Source organism: Diceros bicornis, chromosome 13, assembly GCF_020826845.1.
Source record: "Diceros bicornis minor isolate mBicDic1 chromosome 13, mDicBic1.mat.cur, whole genome shotgun sequence".
In the NCBI taxonomy this organism is placed as follows: domain Eukaryota; kingdom Metazoa; phylum Chordata; class Mammalia; order Perissodactyla; family Rhinocerotidae; genus Diceros; species Diceros bicornis.
The window spans coordinates 38,338,014-38,355,578 of NC_080752.1; the positions used below are offsets into that span (position 1 = coordinate 38,338,014).

Genomic DNA, 17,565 nt, shown 5'->3' on the forward strand with positions numbered 1-17,565 from the left:
AACTCATTTATACTTATACAACTGTTTGTGTGATTAAGCTTCCTGAGGGAAGGACCATCTAGGTTTTGCATGCCACTGCCTAGCCCCATGCTTGGCCTGAAATAAGTGCTCAACAAATACTTAATGAATGAATCAATGAATGAATAAGTGAGTGAACACATGAACTCTGGAGCTGTGGCCCACATGTCTTTTTTTTTTTTTTTTAATTTCTAGGATCGGAACATCGATTAACGTCTGACCACTGCTAGCCCATCCCCTCCCACCCACGTCGATCATACCTCTGGGCTCCAGAGAGAAAGCAGGTCTTGCAGTGTACCATGATTTCACCCTTCTTAGTGCTGGCCATCGGCACCTGCCTTACCAACTCCTTAGTGCCAGGTAGGATTGGTGGGGGCACAGGCGGAGGGATGGGGAGACCTGGTGCAGGTGGGAAAGGATGAGGGCAGTGTCTATGTTCAGGGTCATAGAACCATCCAAAGTATTTAGGAGCTGGAAACAAATGTTCAGAGCAGGAAGTGCCAGCTCTGCATGTGCTAGTGTTGGATAGGTCACTCTTTTTCCCTTTATATTATCTCATTCTTTAATTGGGGTTTCTATTCTCTCTTGTCTCTAATAATCTGAAATTAACTTATTCTATAAACTCTTCCAAGTCTTGTTGTGCTCAGTCTCCTTTGCTTTTGTCTGCTTAACACTCTTACAGTAGCATTTCCTCATGGTTTGTAATTTTTGCTTGTGAACTCATCTTCAACAAGAGTTGTTCTGTGTTTTTTTCCTATTGGAGATTCAGATGGATGTGTTTCTACAGTGCAGCATTATGTTTGATCCTTTAATTCTAGACGAGTTTTATGTTAATTTCTCAGTTTGTGGTTCTTACACTATAATTTCAGACCCCTCTTAGACGTGGGTCAGATTTGGAGGGGAGTTTACATTTCTCATGCCAGGCTTTCTTTCCCTGTCCCTTCCATAGCTTCAAGGCCATACACGCACATTAAAACAGTTTCAACCTAGACCTGCAGCTGGTCTGACTCTTTAAGGGGCCCTCAGTGTCAGCTCCTTTTCACCTCTCTGGTTTTGAATTCCCTCTTTATGTCTGCCTCCTGGGGATTTCCCTTCCCTCTTTTCTTCCTTTTTCAAGCTATGTACTGTTCTTGATTGTTTATTTTTTTCATCATTTTGGTATCTTTTGTAGGAGGGGAGCCCTCCTTGGCTCAATCCATTATGTGGCTGGAAGTCCCCACTTGCCCTCCCCGAGCCTTAATTTCTCTGTCTGTCCAGTGGGTGCTCTCAGGAAGAATAAATTTCAACAGATGAGGAAATTGTGGTGCATAGAAGGGAGGGTCAGTCCTCACAGCATGTCAGTAGCAGAGCTGGGGATGGAACCTGAACTTCTGGATTCTCAGGCCATCGCTCCCTCTGTGATCCCATGATGCATTTCAGTGTGTATCCTTGGGGTTACCCATGTAACCACCACCCAGATCAAGACAGAACTTTTCCAGTCATGGGACACCAAGGGCTTTCCTGTGTCAGTCCCAGCCAAACGCCCCCCAAGCCAAAGGAAGTGAGTAGGCTTACTCCTGCCGCCATAGACGAGTTTTGCCTGTTTTGAACTTCATACAAATAGAATCATACAGTGCATACTGAATCGTAAAGTACTCTTTACGTAGCTCATTATGTCATGGGCATTTGTGCGTGTCATTTAATGGTCTCGAGAAACAATGGTCTTCTGAAACTCAGTTGTCCAAAACCATCAATGCTTAAACTGGTCCTCTGATAATGGAGTCGGTTTGACATCTACTAAACCCTTCTCAGGGACAGGCCCTGGGATGACTCTGGTGAATAAGACAAGGGCTTGCCCTTGCCAGACCCCCAGTCTCGCAGGGAGCCAATGGCAGGGAACCTGGCAAACTGGTGTCAGAGCTCGTGTTGAGAAGGAGCAACAGGCGCAAGACAGGCTGGTGTCAGCGCAGCCCTGGGGGTGGAGGGCAGGTTGTAGGTGGTCAGGATGGGTGGAAGTTCACCACCACCCAGATGGCACCCAAATAGCCGAAGAAGCTCCTTGACCAGAGCCTTGGCACGGTAGTGTGTGGAGGAAGGCAGGAAGGAGATCGGAACCAGCCCTGAGCCAGGGGGATCCCTGATCAAAACCACTGGCCGGGAGCACTTGCCCAGTCTTCATCTCCTCCAATCCTAACACTGCCTGTAGGTAGCTATGTTCTTCCATTTTCCTCGGGCAGAATCTCGAGTGGAAGGAAATTTCCTAAAGGCAAACAGCTGGATGGAAGGGCCAAGGCCCACCCGACTCCAGCTGGGGACTCTGCCTGCGGGGTCTGAAATGGGGGAGCTCTACAGATACCTTCAGAAGAGAGAGGTGGCGCTGGAGGCTGCCAGGGTGAAGGTGCCAGGAGCTTCTGCTGTGTGTGAAGCATGGGGCACTGGCCTGGAGACCATGCAGGTGTGAGGAAGGAGAGCTGTGCTCTTCACCCACAGCTGTCCCAAAAGGCCCCAAAGGGCCTGCCTGAGCTGGGCCAGAGGATAAGGATGTGTCCTCAGCCCACAAACACGGCCTTGAACAAGACCCTCCTTTGCTGGCCTCAGCCTTCCCTCTGTGCACTGGGAGGCCACTGAAAGAGAGAATCCCAAGGAGCTCCCGTGTCTGGGCTTCTGTACTCTGGTGGGCAGGTTTGATGGGGCCCAAGTACAGAGGAGAGCCCGGCAGACGGTGGGAAGGACCCTGACCCCCGTGGACAGGGACCCTGGACCTCTGCTGGGAAGAAAAAGGGGTTCCAGGTCTGGCGTGGAATTACTAGGGGTGGAGGCTGTTGATCTTCTCCCATGGGTCAGGTGTGTCACTTGCCTTATCGTCCTCATAACGACCCCGAGAGGAAGGTGCAAATGATCCCATTTGACAGAGGAAGAAACTGAGGCTCAGAGAGGTGACTTGTCCACACAGCTGTACTTGGCATACCTGCGGTTTTCACTGAGGTCTGTCAGGCTCTGCAGCTGTGTTCTTTCCACTGGAAGATTGACGGCTAGACACACATGGACACGAGAGAGAGACAGAAAGAGAGAGAGAGGTTCCCAATTTTTCTCAAGATTAAGGACACAGAACGTCCTCTTTGCTAATTTATCCTAACAAGTGTGTGGCTCCTTTAAATTTGATACCTTAAACAAAAGGCAAGTCTTGCTTTCCAGCCCTGCTATTAATGCTGTCGCTAAGTCAGGTTCCTGCTGACCCTACTTTAATGAATAAGCCAAGCAGAGTTTATAATTGATGGCTGGATCTGTCCGGGGAGTCCTGCAGTTGGAAGGAGTTTGTTCCCTTGAATAGGTTAAACATTGCCCTCCTCATTGTGCTAGCACAATCCACTTGCTGCCTTAGCAGAATGTCTCTCTACTGGGTGGAAGGAAAGAGCGTGGGCTTTGGAGTGAAGCCCAGCTCTGCCAGTGTCTGCCAGAGCTGTGTGGCCTTGGACGAGTTGCTTGGTATCTCTGAGCCTTGGTTTCTTCAGTCTGAGACATGAGGAGAAGACCCAGGGTCCACAGGCTTTTTTAGGGGATTGGACCAGCGTGTGTTTATAAACCACATGATGGCTGTCTGAGATGGCAACTACGGCTCCCTCCCCAAGTCCAGGCAGCCCCGCCCTCAGGCCTGAGAAGTTGGGGTATCTGTAATGTCTGAGGATGAGAAGCTACCCCCGCCCCTGCCAAATAACTCCACCTCTCTGTACAGAGAAAGAGAAAGACCCCAAATACTGGAGAGACCAAGCTCAGCAGACCCTGGAAAATGCCCTGAGGCTTCAGAATCTCAACACCAACGTGGCTAAGAATATCATCATGTTCCTGGGAGATGGTGAGGCCTGGGGACCCAAGGGAGGTGCTGATGGGGGCACCCAGGGGGCCAGGTGAAGGTGAATGGGGCTGTGTTGAGGAGGCTGGGGTCCTTGGGGGGTGTTGAAGAGGTTGGGGGGCTAGGCTGTGGACCCAAGAGATCTGCTCTGCCAGATGGTGCCCTGAGGTTCTGGGGAGGGAATGGAGAGAGGGGCCACCCGGTCACATTTACAAAGCCGTGCTCTGGTGCCCACTGCCCAGCGTGCCTTGGCACCAAACTAGAGAGCCATGGGTGCCTGAGAGGGCTGATTGCAGAGGTGGGGAGCCCGAGAGACTGAGGCCACCCACTCCTGTCTCAGGGATGGGCGTCTCCACCGTGACGGCTGCCCGCATCCTCAAGGGCCAGCTCCACCACAACCCCGGGGAGGAGACCAGCCTGGAGATGGACAAGTTCCCCTTCGTGGCCCTCTCCAAGGTGAGCTCCAGCACCCCCGCCCACAGGGCCCCAGCCTCCTATGGAGGGAAGGGCAGAGGAAAGGCTTCTCTTAGACCTCTCCAGCCTGCTGGCAAGGTGCTCAGCCCTCCTGAGGTCTCCGTGTTCCCACTGTGAGATGAGGACAGTAGCAGCTACTTCCCAGGACTTTATATTGAAGGTTTTAGTTCATTGGTTTAAAAACCTGTTGAAGTATATCATCATAGAGAAAAGTGCGCTAGGGTGCAGCTTGAGTTTTCACAAACTGCAGGTGTCTGTATAACCAGCGCCCAGGTCAAGAAACTGAACATGACAGCAGCCTGAGGTCCCCCCGAGCCCCCTCCAGTCCCTAGCCCCCCACCCACCACCCTGACTTCTAACACCATAGATTGGCTGTTCCTGCTTTTGTACTTAATATAAATGGAATCATGCAGTGTCTACTCTTTTGCACGTGGTTCTGTCGCATCCATTCTCTCCCAAGGTGGTTGTGGAAGTTAATTAGATTACGGATGGAAAGTGGTGGCTGTTGTTACCGGGGTGTAGTTGTTGTTGGTGGTGATGTTCTGTAATAAAGAGCCTCTAGACACTCTGACTCAGGCCGGGCTCACTTCTAGCGAAATAGCAGGGACTATAATGTTTTCTGTGCCTTCAGGGAGCTCTGAGGCTAGTGGGGAAAGGAGACAGGCAAATAGTTTCAGGGTCTCTACTAGAGGTCTGAATGGGAGGGCGTGGGAGGGCCCCTTCTGCATTTCTCTATTCTGGATCTTGCCTCCCCTTCACTTTCCCTCCCCTTCCCGGGAGCCCTCCCCCAGCCCCACTCCTTCAAGAACCACCCCCCCCTTCCTTCTCTGCCTCCCACCCCACTTGCTGGCTCCTGTAGCCCCAGACCCAGAGAGAGGTCTGAGCTGACCCAGCCCCCACTCCTCTGCCAAATGGCTCCATGTGTTGGAGAGTTGCCTCCCCACCCCTTCCTGCTGCCCTGGCTGCCAGGGCACAGGGAGCAGGGCTAGGAAGCAGGCAGCTGAGTGATCCTCTGGCCCCAGGGGAACCTCGGTGGGTAGCAGGGCTCAAAGGCTGTGGGAGGCCTCTCTGTCTTCCTCATGCCCCAGGCCCTGTGGTGTGAGCTGGGGGAGGGTGGCACGGGGGCAGCAGGGTGGACCAAGGCCTGGCCATCTCCTGAGCCTACTTTCCCACCTGCAGACATACAACACCAATGCTCAGGTCCCTGATAGCGCAGGCACCGCCACCGCCTACTTGTGTGGGGTGAAGGCCAACGAGGGCACCGTGGGGGTGAGCGCAGCGACCCAGCGCACCCAGTGCAATACAACTCAGGGCAACGAGGTCACCTCCATCCTGCACTGGGCCAAGGAGGCTGGTGAGTGGGGGTAGCGGCAGGCAATGGGCCCGGTGCTGTGACTTGACTGGGCCTCAGTCTTTCCAGCTGTACAATGGGGAGAGAGCAGAAAAAGATGCTCTCCAGGGCACTTCCAGCTCTAACGTTCTGGGAGTCTGTGACATATTCACGGGATCCCTTCCATGACAGGGAAGGCTAGTGATTTAGGGGGTGACTCAGATGTGGGTTCTGATCCTGCCTCATTTTCCTGAGTCTATTTATTTGACTATGAAATGGGCATGGAAATGCAGCCCCCTCATAGGTTTGATGTGGAGAAAGTAAGGGACCCAGCCCAGCGCTAGCCTCGCAGGAAGGCAGTAAATGTCTGTTCCTTCCCCCTCCTCTTTGGAATTGGGAGTCCCTGGCCAGTGCCCCAGGGACCTTAGAGCCAGGGTACGAGGCCGCCTGACGAGGGTGACAGAACCACCTCCACCTGAGAGCCCTTAGGAGGAGCCCCTGTGTTCTTGCAGGGCACCGGGGGGCTTCCTGCAGGGGTGGGGCTCTGCGGGGTCCTTGAGGGAGGGAGGATACCAGCCCAGGTGCTCACAGCTCAGGGCCCTCGAGAGCGGGGGAGTCACAGAGGCAGAGTGTCTGAGCTGCCAGGAGATTCGGAAGCCCCCATCCCCCCGCTTTAGTACTGACGGGGAGACTGAGGCCCAGGCAGTCAGCGGAACTGACCAGAGGCCAGTCTTCAGCCAGGACGAGGGAGAAGGCAGCTTGGACACCCCCGTCTCCAGATGAAGCCAACCCCTCCTCTCCCACCCCCCAGGGAAATCCGTGGGCGTTGTGACCACCACGCGGGTGAACCACGCCACCCCCAGTGCCGCCTATGCCCACTCCGCCGACCGCGACTGGTACTCAGACAACGAGATGCCCCAGGAGGCCCTGAGCCAGGGCTGCAAGGACATTGCCTACCAGCTCATGCACAACATCAAGGACATCGAGGCGAGTGCGGGGTGCCGCCAGAGCGAGGACGGACGGGCTCGTGAGGGGGGCTCTGGTGGGCTGAGGCCTCAGGCCCAGGCTGGCCCGGGAAAAGCAGCTTGGCCTGGCTCCCCACACACCTGGGAGGGCTCCCAGCCCATTAGGGGATTTGCGGTCGGGGCAGGGAGGCACGGTAGGATTTCTGCGGTGGGGCTGTGGGATCAACCCTGATGCGGCCACCACCACACCCCGGGAACCAGGCGCCCAGGGATTATTCCGTAAATTGGAACCTGGCGCTGCACTCCCCCAACATGAGAGGGGGAGTTGACACAGTGCCATCAGAGGGGAGTCCCTGCCCTGCACATTGCCACGTGCACAGACAGGTATGGGTCCCCTGTACTCCACCAGCATGCCCAGAGAAAAGGTGGTATGGGCAGTGGTTAGCACAAGCTCTCATTTTAAAACTTGGGTTCAAATCCTTGCCCTGCTGATGGCTAGCTGTGTGACCTTGGGTCAGTTACTTAACCTCTCCGAGCCTTCCCTCTTACATCCCTTTGTGAACTGTAACTATCTCATAAGCACATTGCAAGATCTAAATGAAATAATCCCTGTAGAGTGTAGCGTGGGGCCTGATCCCTAGTAAGTGCTTAGAAAGTGGTAGCATTATGAGTGAGCCACGTGGCCCTGCCCCGAAACACAAGCTTTGACATATTGAGCAGGCTCATGTGTGCAGGCAGGTACATGCGCCCCAGACGTCGTCCACCTGATGCTCAGGCGGGTCCCTACTCTATTCCTACATGAGAACCTCTAGTTTGTTACCTAACGCTGGGGGCTGGTGAGGGGGTAAGGGGGCTTTGCCCCCCTGAGCCTAGAATGGGGGTTCAGTGAGGCTCAGAGAAGCCCCCAGGTCCCACCTACCCCTCACCTCTGTGTCTACCCCCACCAAACCCGCCCTCTGCCCCCAATTGCAGTGCAGTCTCCCCCGATTTCTGAGTGCCACCTGGCCCTCCTACCAGCTCATGACGTCCCTTTTCCGAGCAGTGGACCGAGCACCCCCTTCAGGACAAACAGGCGTGTTGACCCCTCCCTAGTGAGCATATGTCCGAGGCAAAGCCACCATCCTGACTTTGCCTTCCCCGACACGTGTCCTGGGGCAAGTCACTTCCCTGCCCTAAGCCTCAGTTCCCCAACCTGTGCAACAAGAACAGAGATCCCCACCTGCCCCCTCCCAGGGCCGCTGGAGGCCGAGATGAGGTCATGGATGTGAGAACATTTGTTGTACAAGCACAGGGTGTAATTACGGGGCCGCTCTTCAGAGAGATTTGGCAGGAACAGCCTGAGAGGGGGACCGGTGCTTAAGGGAGGGCTTCTCCGGTGGCGGGGGTGAGGGGTGGCCTGAGGGGGTCCCCAGAGGTCCCGGGGGATGAGCGAGGGTGTGAGTGAGGCGGTGGGGCGGGTGTGAGGGCTGCCCCTCCTCCCTTCCTCTCCCATGCTCATCTTTTCCTCCCCTCTCTGCTCCTGCATGACCACCACCCCAGAACCCCCAAAGCCCCCCAGCCCCCAGGCTATACATGAAACAAAAATCCTGGTGTCCGCCCTGAAAATAAATATCTTTTGCTAAAAAAAAAGAAAGACACAAACCCAAACCCCAAAGCCAAACAGCAAGTCTGTTATTTGGGAGTTTAATGAGCGTGTGAAGTCCCTGCTGGGGCTGGAAATGATGAGGCTCCGGGCAAGAAGATTGGGGGCTTCATTTTCCACTCTGAAAGCGCCAAGGGGTCAGGTTCTGTGGGAACAATGGGGGAGGGCAAGGGGCCAGTGACCCGGGGTCCCCTTCTCCTTCTGCCTCTCCCAGCCTGCCCTACCTCCAGGGCTCCTGGGCTGGAGCTGGCCATGGAGAACTTACCTCCATGGAAATACTTTGACCTCCACTACTCTGGCAGTGAAAATGCCTACCATGGAGCCCCTGCCCCCCACCCCGGGGTGCTGGGTCCACACCGCATTTCCTCCTGTGACAGTCCTGGGGGTGGGTGTTATTTCCATTTTATAGATAAGGAAACAGGCTCAGAGAGGTTAGGTGACAGGCCCTTGGTCAATAAGCGATAGTCAGGATTCAAACCCAGGTCTGACTTCAGAGCCCATACCCTTCCCAGTTCCCCAGGCTGCACACTGGTCCTGGGCCCCCCTCGACCACCGGCCTGGACTCCTCACAGAACCCGGGTTCTCAGGAGGGAAATGGGGTGGAAGGTGGGGAAGGGCACCCATCACATGCCAGGCCCGGACAGTGGATCTGAGGTCAGCCATAGCTGGGCTCCACTCTCCCGAGGTGTCGTGTTGGCCAGGGGCGGCGGCCTGGCCTGACGCCTGTGGTGACAGGAGGACACCAGTGTGGTGGTCACCGCAGGCGGCGGCTGTTATGCTCTTGGCCCCGTTTTAAAAATAGTCAGAACTTCAAACAAGGGCTCCCAAGGAAAACAAACAGTCCCGCGTCCATCCGCCCGCGCACGCCAGCCTCGGTGGCTGAAATTAGTCTGGCGGGGACTACACAGACGGAGCGCCGGCCACTGTTTGCCCAGGCTCCCAGCTGGGCCGCCCCGAGGCCTCCTGCCGAGGCCTCTCCCTGTGGGGAGACGAGGCCCTCGGGGTCCCTGTCCTCAGCCCTGCGGAGAAGCCTCAGGTTTGAATCCTGGCTTTGTCCCTTACTGGCTGTGTGGCCTCGGGGGAAAGAAATCACATTTCTGTGCCCCTTTCTTTACCTGGAAAATGGGGACACAGCTTCCCCTGCAACCTTGTTGTGAAGTGGAACGAGATACTGTATCTGAAGCGATTGGTGCCTGATACCCGGTGAGCGCTCTGTAGATGGTATTATTCTTACACAGGTGGGAGTTATGTGTCAGGCTTCTGGAAAGCCAGGTGAGGGAGGTTATCAGTAGCTCTGATATTTCCCCCAGAAGCCCCAAACCACAGCCCCAAGAGATTCATGATTTCATCTCCCTCAACTGGAAAAGTGGAGGCTCGAGGCAGGCAGCATGGACTGCACGCGGGACTCGCCATTCTGGAGAAGCGTCCACACCATCCCCAGGGCCTCCAGAAGCCCAGCCCTCCAGGTGGGGCCCCTGAGGCTTCTGGATGTCTTGGAACCTCCCAGGTACTGACGGCTCCTGTCCCCTTTAGGTGATCATGGGGGGTGGCCGGAAGTACATGTTCCCCAAGAATAGAACCGACGTGGAGCATGAGACGGACGAGAAGGCCAGGGGCACAAGGCTGGACGGCCTGAACCTCATCGACATCTGGAAAAGCTTCAAACCCAGACACAAGGTAGCCTGTTCCAGGGCCAGAGGGCTGCAGGGGCGGCCTGCAGTGGGGTGGGGCTGGGTGAGCCCTTTCCGAATCTGCTTTCTTCTCTGTAAAACGGGGTCATAATTCTTACCTCAACGGGTTCAGATGGTCTAGCAGATATATGAATGGCACATAGTAGGTGATCAATCAATTCCTTCCTTCAAGGGAGGGAAGAGAGAGAGCTAGGCAGTAAGGAGGAGGGTGGGCCAAGGAACAGCCTGCATGGAGGTTCAATCCACCTGAGCCCCTACTGTATGCAGGGCCCCTGGCGAGGCATGAGGTCCAGAGGATGAAGCAGATGGTCAGGCAAATGTGGAACACTGTGCTTGGGTGGCGGGAACCCAGGGGGACAGACCACAGATGGAGGGGCCGAGAAGCCCTGCGGTGGGGGGGGGGGAGGGAGGAGGAGGCAGCAGTAGTGGGAGGATCTTGCAGGCAGAGGTGGCAGGGAGGGGACTATTTGAGCCAGGGCTGAGGTGGAAGCCCTCACAGTGAGCTGGCTTGGGCCAGGGCAAGGGCACGTGCTGGGAAGGGAGGCCGGAGCGTGGGAAGGCCCCGAGGGCTGGCTCCCTGGAGCAGCCCTGCCCTTCAAATCTGAGCTGCCAGCTGCTGGGCCTGGGCAGCTGGGTCTGGAAATGACTGTGGTCGGGCTGAAGACAGTGGGGAGCAGCCTGGCAGCCACTTTGATGTCACTCTGGGGTTGGATTTCAGAGGGTTCCAGGACTGGCCCCCCCGGGAGGCCTCGTGGGATGGGGCTGGGCCAAGAGGGAGGTGGGGATGGAGCCTGGGGAACAGGCCCCCACGGGTGGGGGTGGGGTGGAGTGGAGCCGCTTTGAACCTTTTCCATCCTTCTGAGTCAGCTCGAGCTGGGCCAGAGCCCCTTCCCAGACCAAGCCAGACAGACAACTCCCCTCCCAGCCTCGGTTTCTCCACCTGGAACATGGGACCAGACAGGGTGCTCATCCTAGAGCTCAGTCTAGACTCAAGAGGGAGAGAGAGTCTACACCACTGGACCAATGGGGTGTCATTGTGGGGTCCCAGATAGGCCGTAATTTCCCTGAAAATCACGCCTTAAGAGTGAGTTCTAGAGTCAGCCTCACCTTTACCACTTCATAGCTATGTCATTTGTGTGTCTCAGCGTCCTCATCTGTAAAAGGGAAAAACGGTCCCCACCTGGTAGGTCTGATGTGAGGATTAAATGAGATACCACAGGAAAGCCATCTCAGTGAAGTGGTGGGGGGTGCTGTACTTCCTTAGCCTTCTCACCCTCCCTCCCGTAGCACCCCCTGAGGTTTGAGAACCACTGGTCCCATTGCCATTGCCCAGAGAAGGCAAGAGGCTCTCCTAAGGACACGCAGCTGATTCCTGGCAGTGTGGGACCCCACTCCAGGCTCTGAATGGTCCCATCTCCAGGCAAGCTGGCCAGCCTCTTCCTGTGGCCTCTACGTCCCTGGGAAGCAGCACTTCCTTTGTCACCTGCTTAGATGGGGTCCCCAGGGCAGAGCTAGGCCCTTGCTTCCTCCCTGCCTCCCCACAGACCCCAGAACACACACAGCCCATACCCCTCAGCGGGCACTCAAGGCCCCTTGTGACCTGTGTCTTCCTCTTCTTTGCCCCATGATCCCTCCCCCCTGCTTGGAACTCTACTCCCTGACTCCAGGCTGATCAATTCCTCCTTGTCCTCCAGGGCCCCAATAGGACATCACCTCCGCCAGGAAGCCCTCCCTGATCCTGCCTCTGGGCTCAGAGCGCCCCCTGGTCTCAGAATTCTCATCCCCCGGCATTAGAATTGCCGATTTATTTGCCATTTCGTGAGGGCAGGGATGGTAGGTCCTCAGGGAGGGATCATTAAATGACTAAAGGAAACATACATGCCCCAGACCCTGAGACCAGCTGGGCTCAGTCCTTCTGACTTCCCCAGCCCCTGCTCAGCTGACCCAGGCCCTTCCTCCTAGCACTCCCACTACGTCTGGAACCGCACCGAACTCCTGAACCTTGACCCCGCCACCGTGGACTACCTCTTGGGTAAGTGCAGGGAGGTGGAGTGGAGGGCATCCAGCTGGGTGCCCTGGGGCGGAGGCTGTGTGAGTCCGGCACCTGGGGGCAAGGCCTGCCCCAGCCTGCCCTGCTACTTAGGGACCTTTGCTCTTAGGCTCCAGGACCTGGGCGGGGTGAGGAAGGGGTTCTGGTTCGTAGAATTAAGCCTGAAATCTGCTGGCTGTGCGGGGTGAAGAGCTCCACTGAGCACAAAGGGAAACTGAAGCTCAGAGAGGGGAAGCGACCTGTGGCATGCCACACAGCTGATTAGAGCTGTGGCCCCGGGCAGTCTGAACCCTGGCTGGAGCTGGGACTTAAACATCCCAGGCTGTGGGGCGGGGGACCTGGAGCCAGCTCTGCTGTGTGGCTGGGAGTGAAGTCAACCAGGTTGTCTCTGCTGGTCTTGACTGGGGGCTGCCCCCAGAGAGTGGGGAGCAGGTGTGGGGTCCCGAGGGGGCTCCAGGCTAGATGGAATGAGACCCTGAGCACCACCATGCAGACTTCTGGGTCCTCTTTCCCACCGGGCTGTTGTGCCCAGCAAGTCGTGGCAAAATCTTCTGCAACCCAGGGAACAGAGCCCCTGGGTCCTGGGTGTGTCATTGAGATTATGGGCTCATAGAGGAGCACCTGGAGGATCCCCAGACACACACAGCCCTTTGCTTGCCTGGGTCACACGGCACACATCCCATACCCCACACAGGCTGCGTAGAGCTGTGCGTGTACCCGTGTAGCATGACTTCCACTCATGGATCTTAGAGCCAGAGTGCTGGGTTCAAATCTCTCTCTTACCCTCTATGAGCTGTGCAACCTCGGGCAAGTGACTTCTCCTCTCTGTGCCTCAGAGTTTCCTCTTCCATAAAGTAGAATAAGGACTCTTCTACAAAATGGTGATAATGATAGGGCCTACCTCAAGGTTGTCATGAGGATTCAATGAGCTAGTGCATTGTAAAAGTTATCTGTTGCTGCCTAACAAATTACCCCAAAACTTCACAGCTTAAAACAAGAGTAAACATTTATTATTTGGCACAGTTTCTTTGGGTCAGGAATTTGGGAGCAGCTTAGCTGGGTCTCTCATGAGGTTGCAGTCATCTGAAGGCTTGACTGGGGCTGGGGCTCCCAAGATGGCTCACTCATATGGCTCATAGGTTGGTGCAGCTGTTGGCAAGAGGCCTCAGTTCCTTCCCATGTGGATCTCTCCATGGAGTTGCTTGAGTGTCCTCACAACCTGGTGGCTGGATTCCCCCAGAAATCCAAGAGTATGCAGGGCAGAAGCCACAATGTCGTATGCCCCAGCCTGGAGGTCACACGCTGTCATTTCTGCAGTATTCTGTTGGATTCACAGCCTAGTCGTAGTCAGTGTGGGAGGAGACACACAAGGGCGTGAATTCCAGGAGGCAGGGATTATTGGGCGCCATCTTGGAGGCTGGCGCCTGTGTGCTTCCGAAGCACTCAGAATAGCACGTGGCACAGAGTGAGCTCTCTGTAACTGGAGCTCTTGTTGGCTGCGCGCACACTCACGGAAGGGGCAAGGTGTTCTGGAAGGACATCCAGGACCAGAAATACCAACTTGGTACACATGGAACCTTGTGATGTAGGCAAGGAATGGGTCACTCTCCTCCTTTCCCAGGTGAGAGAACCCAGCTCAGTGAACAGAAGGGACAGTGACCCCAAACCTTCTGCTGTTTCACTGCATGTGACACTGTGCCCTTCAAACGTAACCTGTAAATGACACGTAAATACAAAGCCAAGCTGCCCCGTGGAGTCCAGGACCCAGTCTTTTGCCTGAGGGCTGTGGTGCCGTGTCTGGAGCCCTTCAGGCTAGAGGTAGGTTGATGGATTTGAACCCCAGATCTGCCACTTAGCAGCTGAAAATAGCACGTTACTGACCAGCTGAGCCTCAGTCTGCTTCTCTGTAAAATGGACTTGGTGACCTTCTCACCCTGGTGTGGCTGCGACGATGAAAGGAGGCAGCGCCTTCACAGCCCCTGGCAGGATTTGGGCCCACAGGAGCCACCCTGATGAGCTTCCTGCCCCCACTCTCCCCCCAAGTGTTCCCTGAGACACCCCATGTTCCTTGTGTGGGGGGGTCCCCCAGCAGGGTCATGGGCTCTCGCCATCCGCCTCCACCTCGTGTCCTCTTCAGGTCTCTTTGAGCCGGGGGACATGCAGTACGAGTTGAACAGGGACAACGTGACTGACCCGTCACTCTCCGAGATGGTGGAGATGGCCATCAAGATCCTGAACAAGAACCCCAAAGGCTTCTTCTTGCTGGTGGAAGGTAGGGACCCCAGGCCTGGCTGCAGGGCTCTTCCCCGGGGGCTTCTGGACACACAGCCCTGGGGTCAGGGGGTGGGCGGTGCAGCTCTCAAAGAGAATCGTCCAGTTTGGATGAGGGAGAGGGAGAAGTTCCTTTTGGGGGTAAGGAGGGTGGGTTGTGGATGGTGTTGAAGCTCCCAGCCCAACAAGCTGTTCTCCTTTGGCTTGGAGATGGCACGTCAGACTTACTAGTCCAGGAAGGCTTCCTGAGAGAGGAGGTGGGTTTCTTCTTTTCGGGGGTCCGTCCCTGAGGCCTGGCTCTGGAGGGGCATGTGGCCCCCTCAGCTTCATTCCTACCAAAAGACAAATCAGCAGGCCCCAGTAGACACATGCGGTTTGAGCAGCTGCCTGCCTGGGCTCAAGGACGCACGCCCAGCGTCCTCCTCTGCAGATGCCCATGGGTCTGCAGGAGCCCTCACAGCTGGACGGCACACATCTGCTGTTACTAGGCATGTGTGGGGCCAAGGTCAGATTCATGAGTCACCCCTGGGATATCCTGGGGTCCCCCAGTGTGGGAGAGCCAGACCCTTCAGGAGTCAGCAGTGCTATACGCTGACCTTCATGGAGGTTCCCAGAGCTGTTGTGAGGCCCTGGAGTCAGACTCTCGGGTCCTTGTCTTGATGCTGCCATCCACTGGCTGTGTGACCTCTACCTATACATTTCTGTAAAACCAGGCCAAAAATAGTCCCCCTCTCCTAGGAGGGTTATTAGCCTCCTTTGTGTTTGGAGACATAAAGTACTTGGAACAGGGCCCAGCAGAGTATAAATCCTCAGTGTTTCTATTATTATTATTATGAGTACACAATAGCTAGGTCAATAACAACAGGCAGTGTGAGGAAGTGATAAAGTTTCTGGAATCTTTTAAAGTTCTAACAGCCACTATCTTCCATGGTTCTTGATATTGCCTCACTGAGATCCACATGTGCACACACACACACACACACACACACACACAGACATATTTGCACACATATTCTCACCACACATACATACATGCTCAGGCCCCTCTGCCCTCCAGAGGCCAGTGGCTGCCAGCCCAGCTTGGCTGCTTTCTTGCCAAACCCCGGGGTTCCCACTCAAGCACGGCGGTCTCGGCCTGGCCCTGAACAGGCCTCTGACGCCGAGGAACCAGCCAGGAACTGGCGGTGGTGAGCACGGGCTCCCCCGGGAGCAGTCCTCTTTGTGAGCGGGGCCAGAACTGGGCCTGCCAGGCCAACTTCTCCCAGAGCCACAACAAAGGGAGGACCCACCCTGCCAGCTTGCCAGGCCAGAGTGGTGAGGCTCAGGCCGGCGGGAGGGGAGGGTGACCAGGCGCCCAGGCTCAGGACCCTCAGAGCGGGGAGTGTCCACCCAGGCTGCGTCTTCCTGTTGGAGGCTGGGATGTGTTCCCTCAGGTCATGCAGCCCTTAGCCGTGACCTTTAAGCCAGGCTTAACACCGGGCCTCGTGCACTCACCTGGGGGTGGGGGTGGCATGGAAGCCTGCCGTGGGCGCTGTCCAGGCACCAAGGGCTTTCAACACCCTTTATGCTCAGAGGGGATGTATTTAAAGGGGAGATGGAAAAACAGGGGCTTTAGCGTGAGTCACACCTGAATTCAAATCCCACCTCAGGCATGTCACCTCCCCCCTGTAGGCCTCAGTTGCTCCATCTCTGAATGGGGCTGATTGTACCCATCTCTGCCCAGGATTGTTGTGAAGGGGAAACAAGACATCAGCTTGTTGTGCCTGACACCTGGTAGGCACTCAGACATGTCGGTTCCCTTCCCTGCCTCTCCGAGGTCTGTGGGGACTCCTTCGAGCAGCTGAAGAAGCGGTGCTGGGAGCAGCAGGGGTGGTGGAAAGAGCACAAGCTTTCCAGTCGGTGGATCTGCCTTAAATCCTGGCTTTGCGCTCTCCTTGCCTGGGCCTTTGGTCCAGCGACTCGCCCTCTCTGAGCTGCTGGAAAGGTTGAACGGCAGCACGAAATGCCTGGGGTGGTGCGTGGCACGTGGCAGTGCCCCATCACAGAAGGGTTCATCCGGTGGTAGTGTGGCAGGGCTTGGGGCTGCAGGTCTTCCCCTCCCCCTCACCTCAGGCCTTTGCCTTGGTGTCCCAAGGAGGCAGGATTGACCACGGGCACCATGAGGGCAAGGCCAAGCAGGCACTGCACGAGGTGGTGGAGATGGACCGGGCAATCGGGCAGGCAGGCAGCATGACCTCCCTGCAAGACACGCTGACCGTCGTCACTGCTGACCACTCCCACGTCTTCACCTTTGGCGGGTACACCCCCCGTGGCAACTCTATCTTTGGTAGGTGGGCCTCTGTTGGGTGGTAGCTGGGCACTCCCAGGGTCTGCCCATCTGGGAGCAGGCGTGGCGGGGGAGAGCCAGCAAGCCCAGGGCCTGGCACAGGTGGGGCTCAATGAGAATTAGGTAGGGAGGAGAAGTTACTCGTGAGATATGCAGGGTGAGGGGACGGAGTGAGGTGAGTGCATGGGTGGGTGGATGGGTGGCTACCTGGACGACGGATGGATAGAAGAATGAGAGGGATGGGGCCGGCCCAGTGGCGCAAGTGGTTAAGTGGGCGCGCTCCGCTGCGGCGGCTGGGGGTTTGCCGGTTCGGATCCCAGGCGCGCACCGACGCACTGCTTGGCAAGCCATGCTGTGGCGGCGTCCCATATAAAGTGGAGGAAGATGGGCACAGATGTTACCCCAGGGCCAATCTTCCTCAGCGAAAAAAGAGGAGGATTGGCGGATGTTAGCACAGGGCTGATCTCCTCACAAAAAAAAAAAAAAAAAAAGAATGAGAGGGAGGATGGATACATGGACGGGGAGAGAAGAGGACGGATGGTTGGACAGACGGACAGATCAACAGAAGGGAAGGATGTGGACACAGTGAAGACTGAGGGATAGTTGGTTGGAAGTAAATTGGGCTTGGAAGGTGGCTTAATGGAGGTGGTTCAGGGTCCTTCAAAGGGGATCTAGGAGTTACCAAACTGGGGCCTGGGGACTACGCTCCTGGTGCTCCAACGTGACCCCTGGACCAATGCCTCCCTGTGCAGGTCTGGCCCCCATGGTGAGCGACACGGACAAGAAGCCCTTCACTGCCATCCTGTATGGCAATGGTCCTGGCTACAAGGTGGTGGGTGGTGAGCGAGAGAATGTCTCCATGGTGGACTATGGTAAGACTGCCAAGACCCAGGGCTGGGAGGGGGTAGGGCACCCTTTGGGGATGGGCCTGGGAACAGAGTGTAGGCTTGTGATCAAGGTCAGGGATCT

At 56.2% G+C, this 17,565-nt stretch overlaps 1 protein-coding gene across 7 annotated transcripts in view; it reads left to right on the forward strand.

The window, feature by feature from the left end:
• ALPL (alkaline phosphatase, biomineralization associated) overlaps positions 1 to 17,565 on the forward strand; it is a 53,434-nt gene that overhangs the window by 34,009 nt on the left and 1,860 nt on the right. For all 7 annotated transcript variants that reach the window (XM_058553139.1, XM_058553140.1, XM_058553138.1 and 4 more), the window contains 10 exons: positions 214 to 378; positions 3,731 to 3,850; positions 4,188 to 4,303; positions 5,501 to 5,675; positions 6,463 to 6,638; positions 9,792 to 9,935; positions 11,912 to 11,981; positions 14,137 to 14,271; positions 16,405 to 16,596; positions 17,349 to 17,468. In XM_058553139.1, coding sequence (XP_058409122.1) covers positions 318 to 378; positions 3,731 to 3,850; positions 4,188 to 4,303; positions 5,501 to 5,675; positions 6,463 to 6,638; positions 9,792 to 9,935; positions 11,912 to 11,981; positions 14,137 to 14,271; positions 16,405 to 16,596; positions 17,349 to 17,468 — 1,309 coding nt within the window. In that variant the 5' untranslated portion in view covers positions 214 to 317. The remainder of the gene's footprint in view (positions 1 to 213; positions 379 to 3,730; positions 3,851 to 4,187; positions 4,304 to 5,500; positions 5,676 to 6,462; positions 6,639 to 9,791; positions 9,936 to 11,911; positions 11,982 to 14,136; positions 14,272 to 16,404; positions 16,597 to 17,348; positions 17,469 to 17,565) is intronic.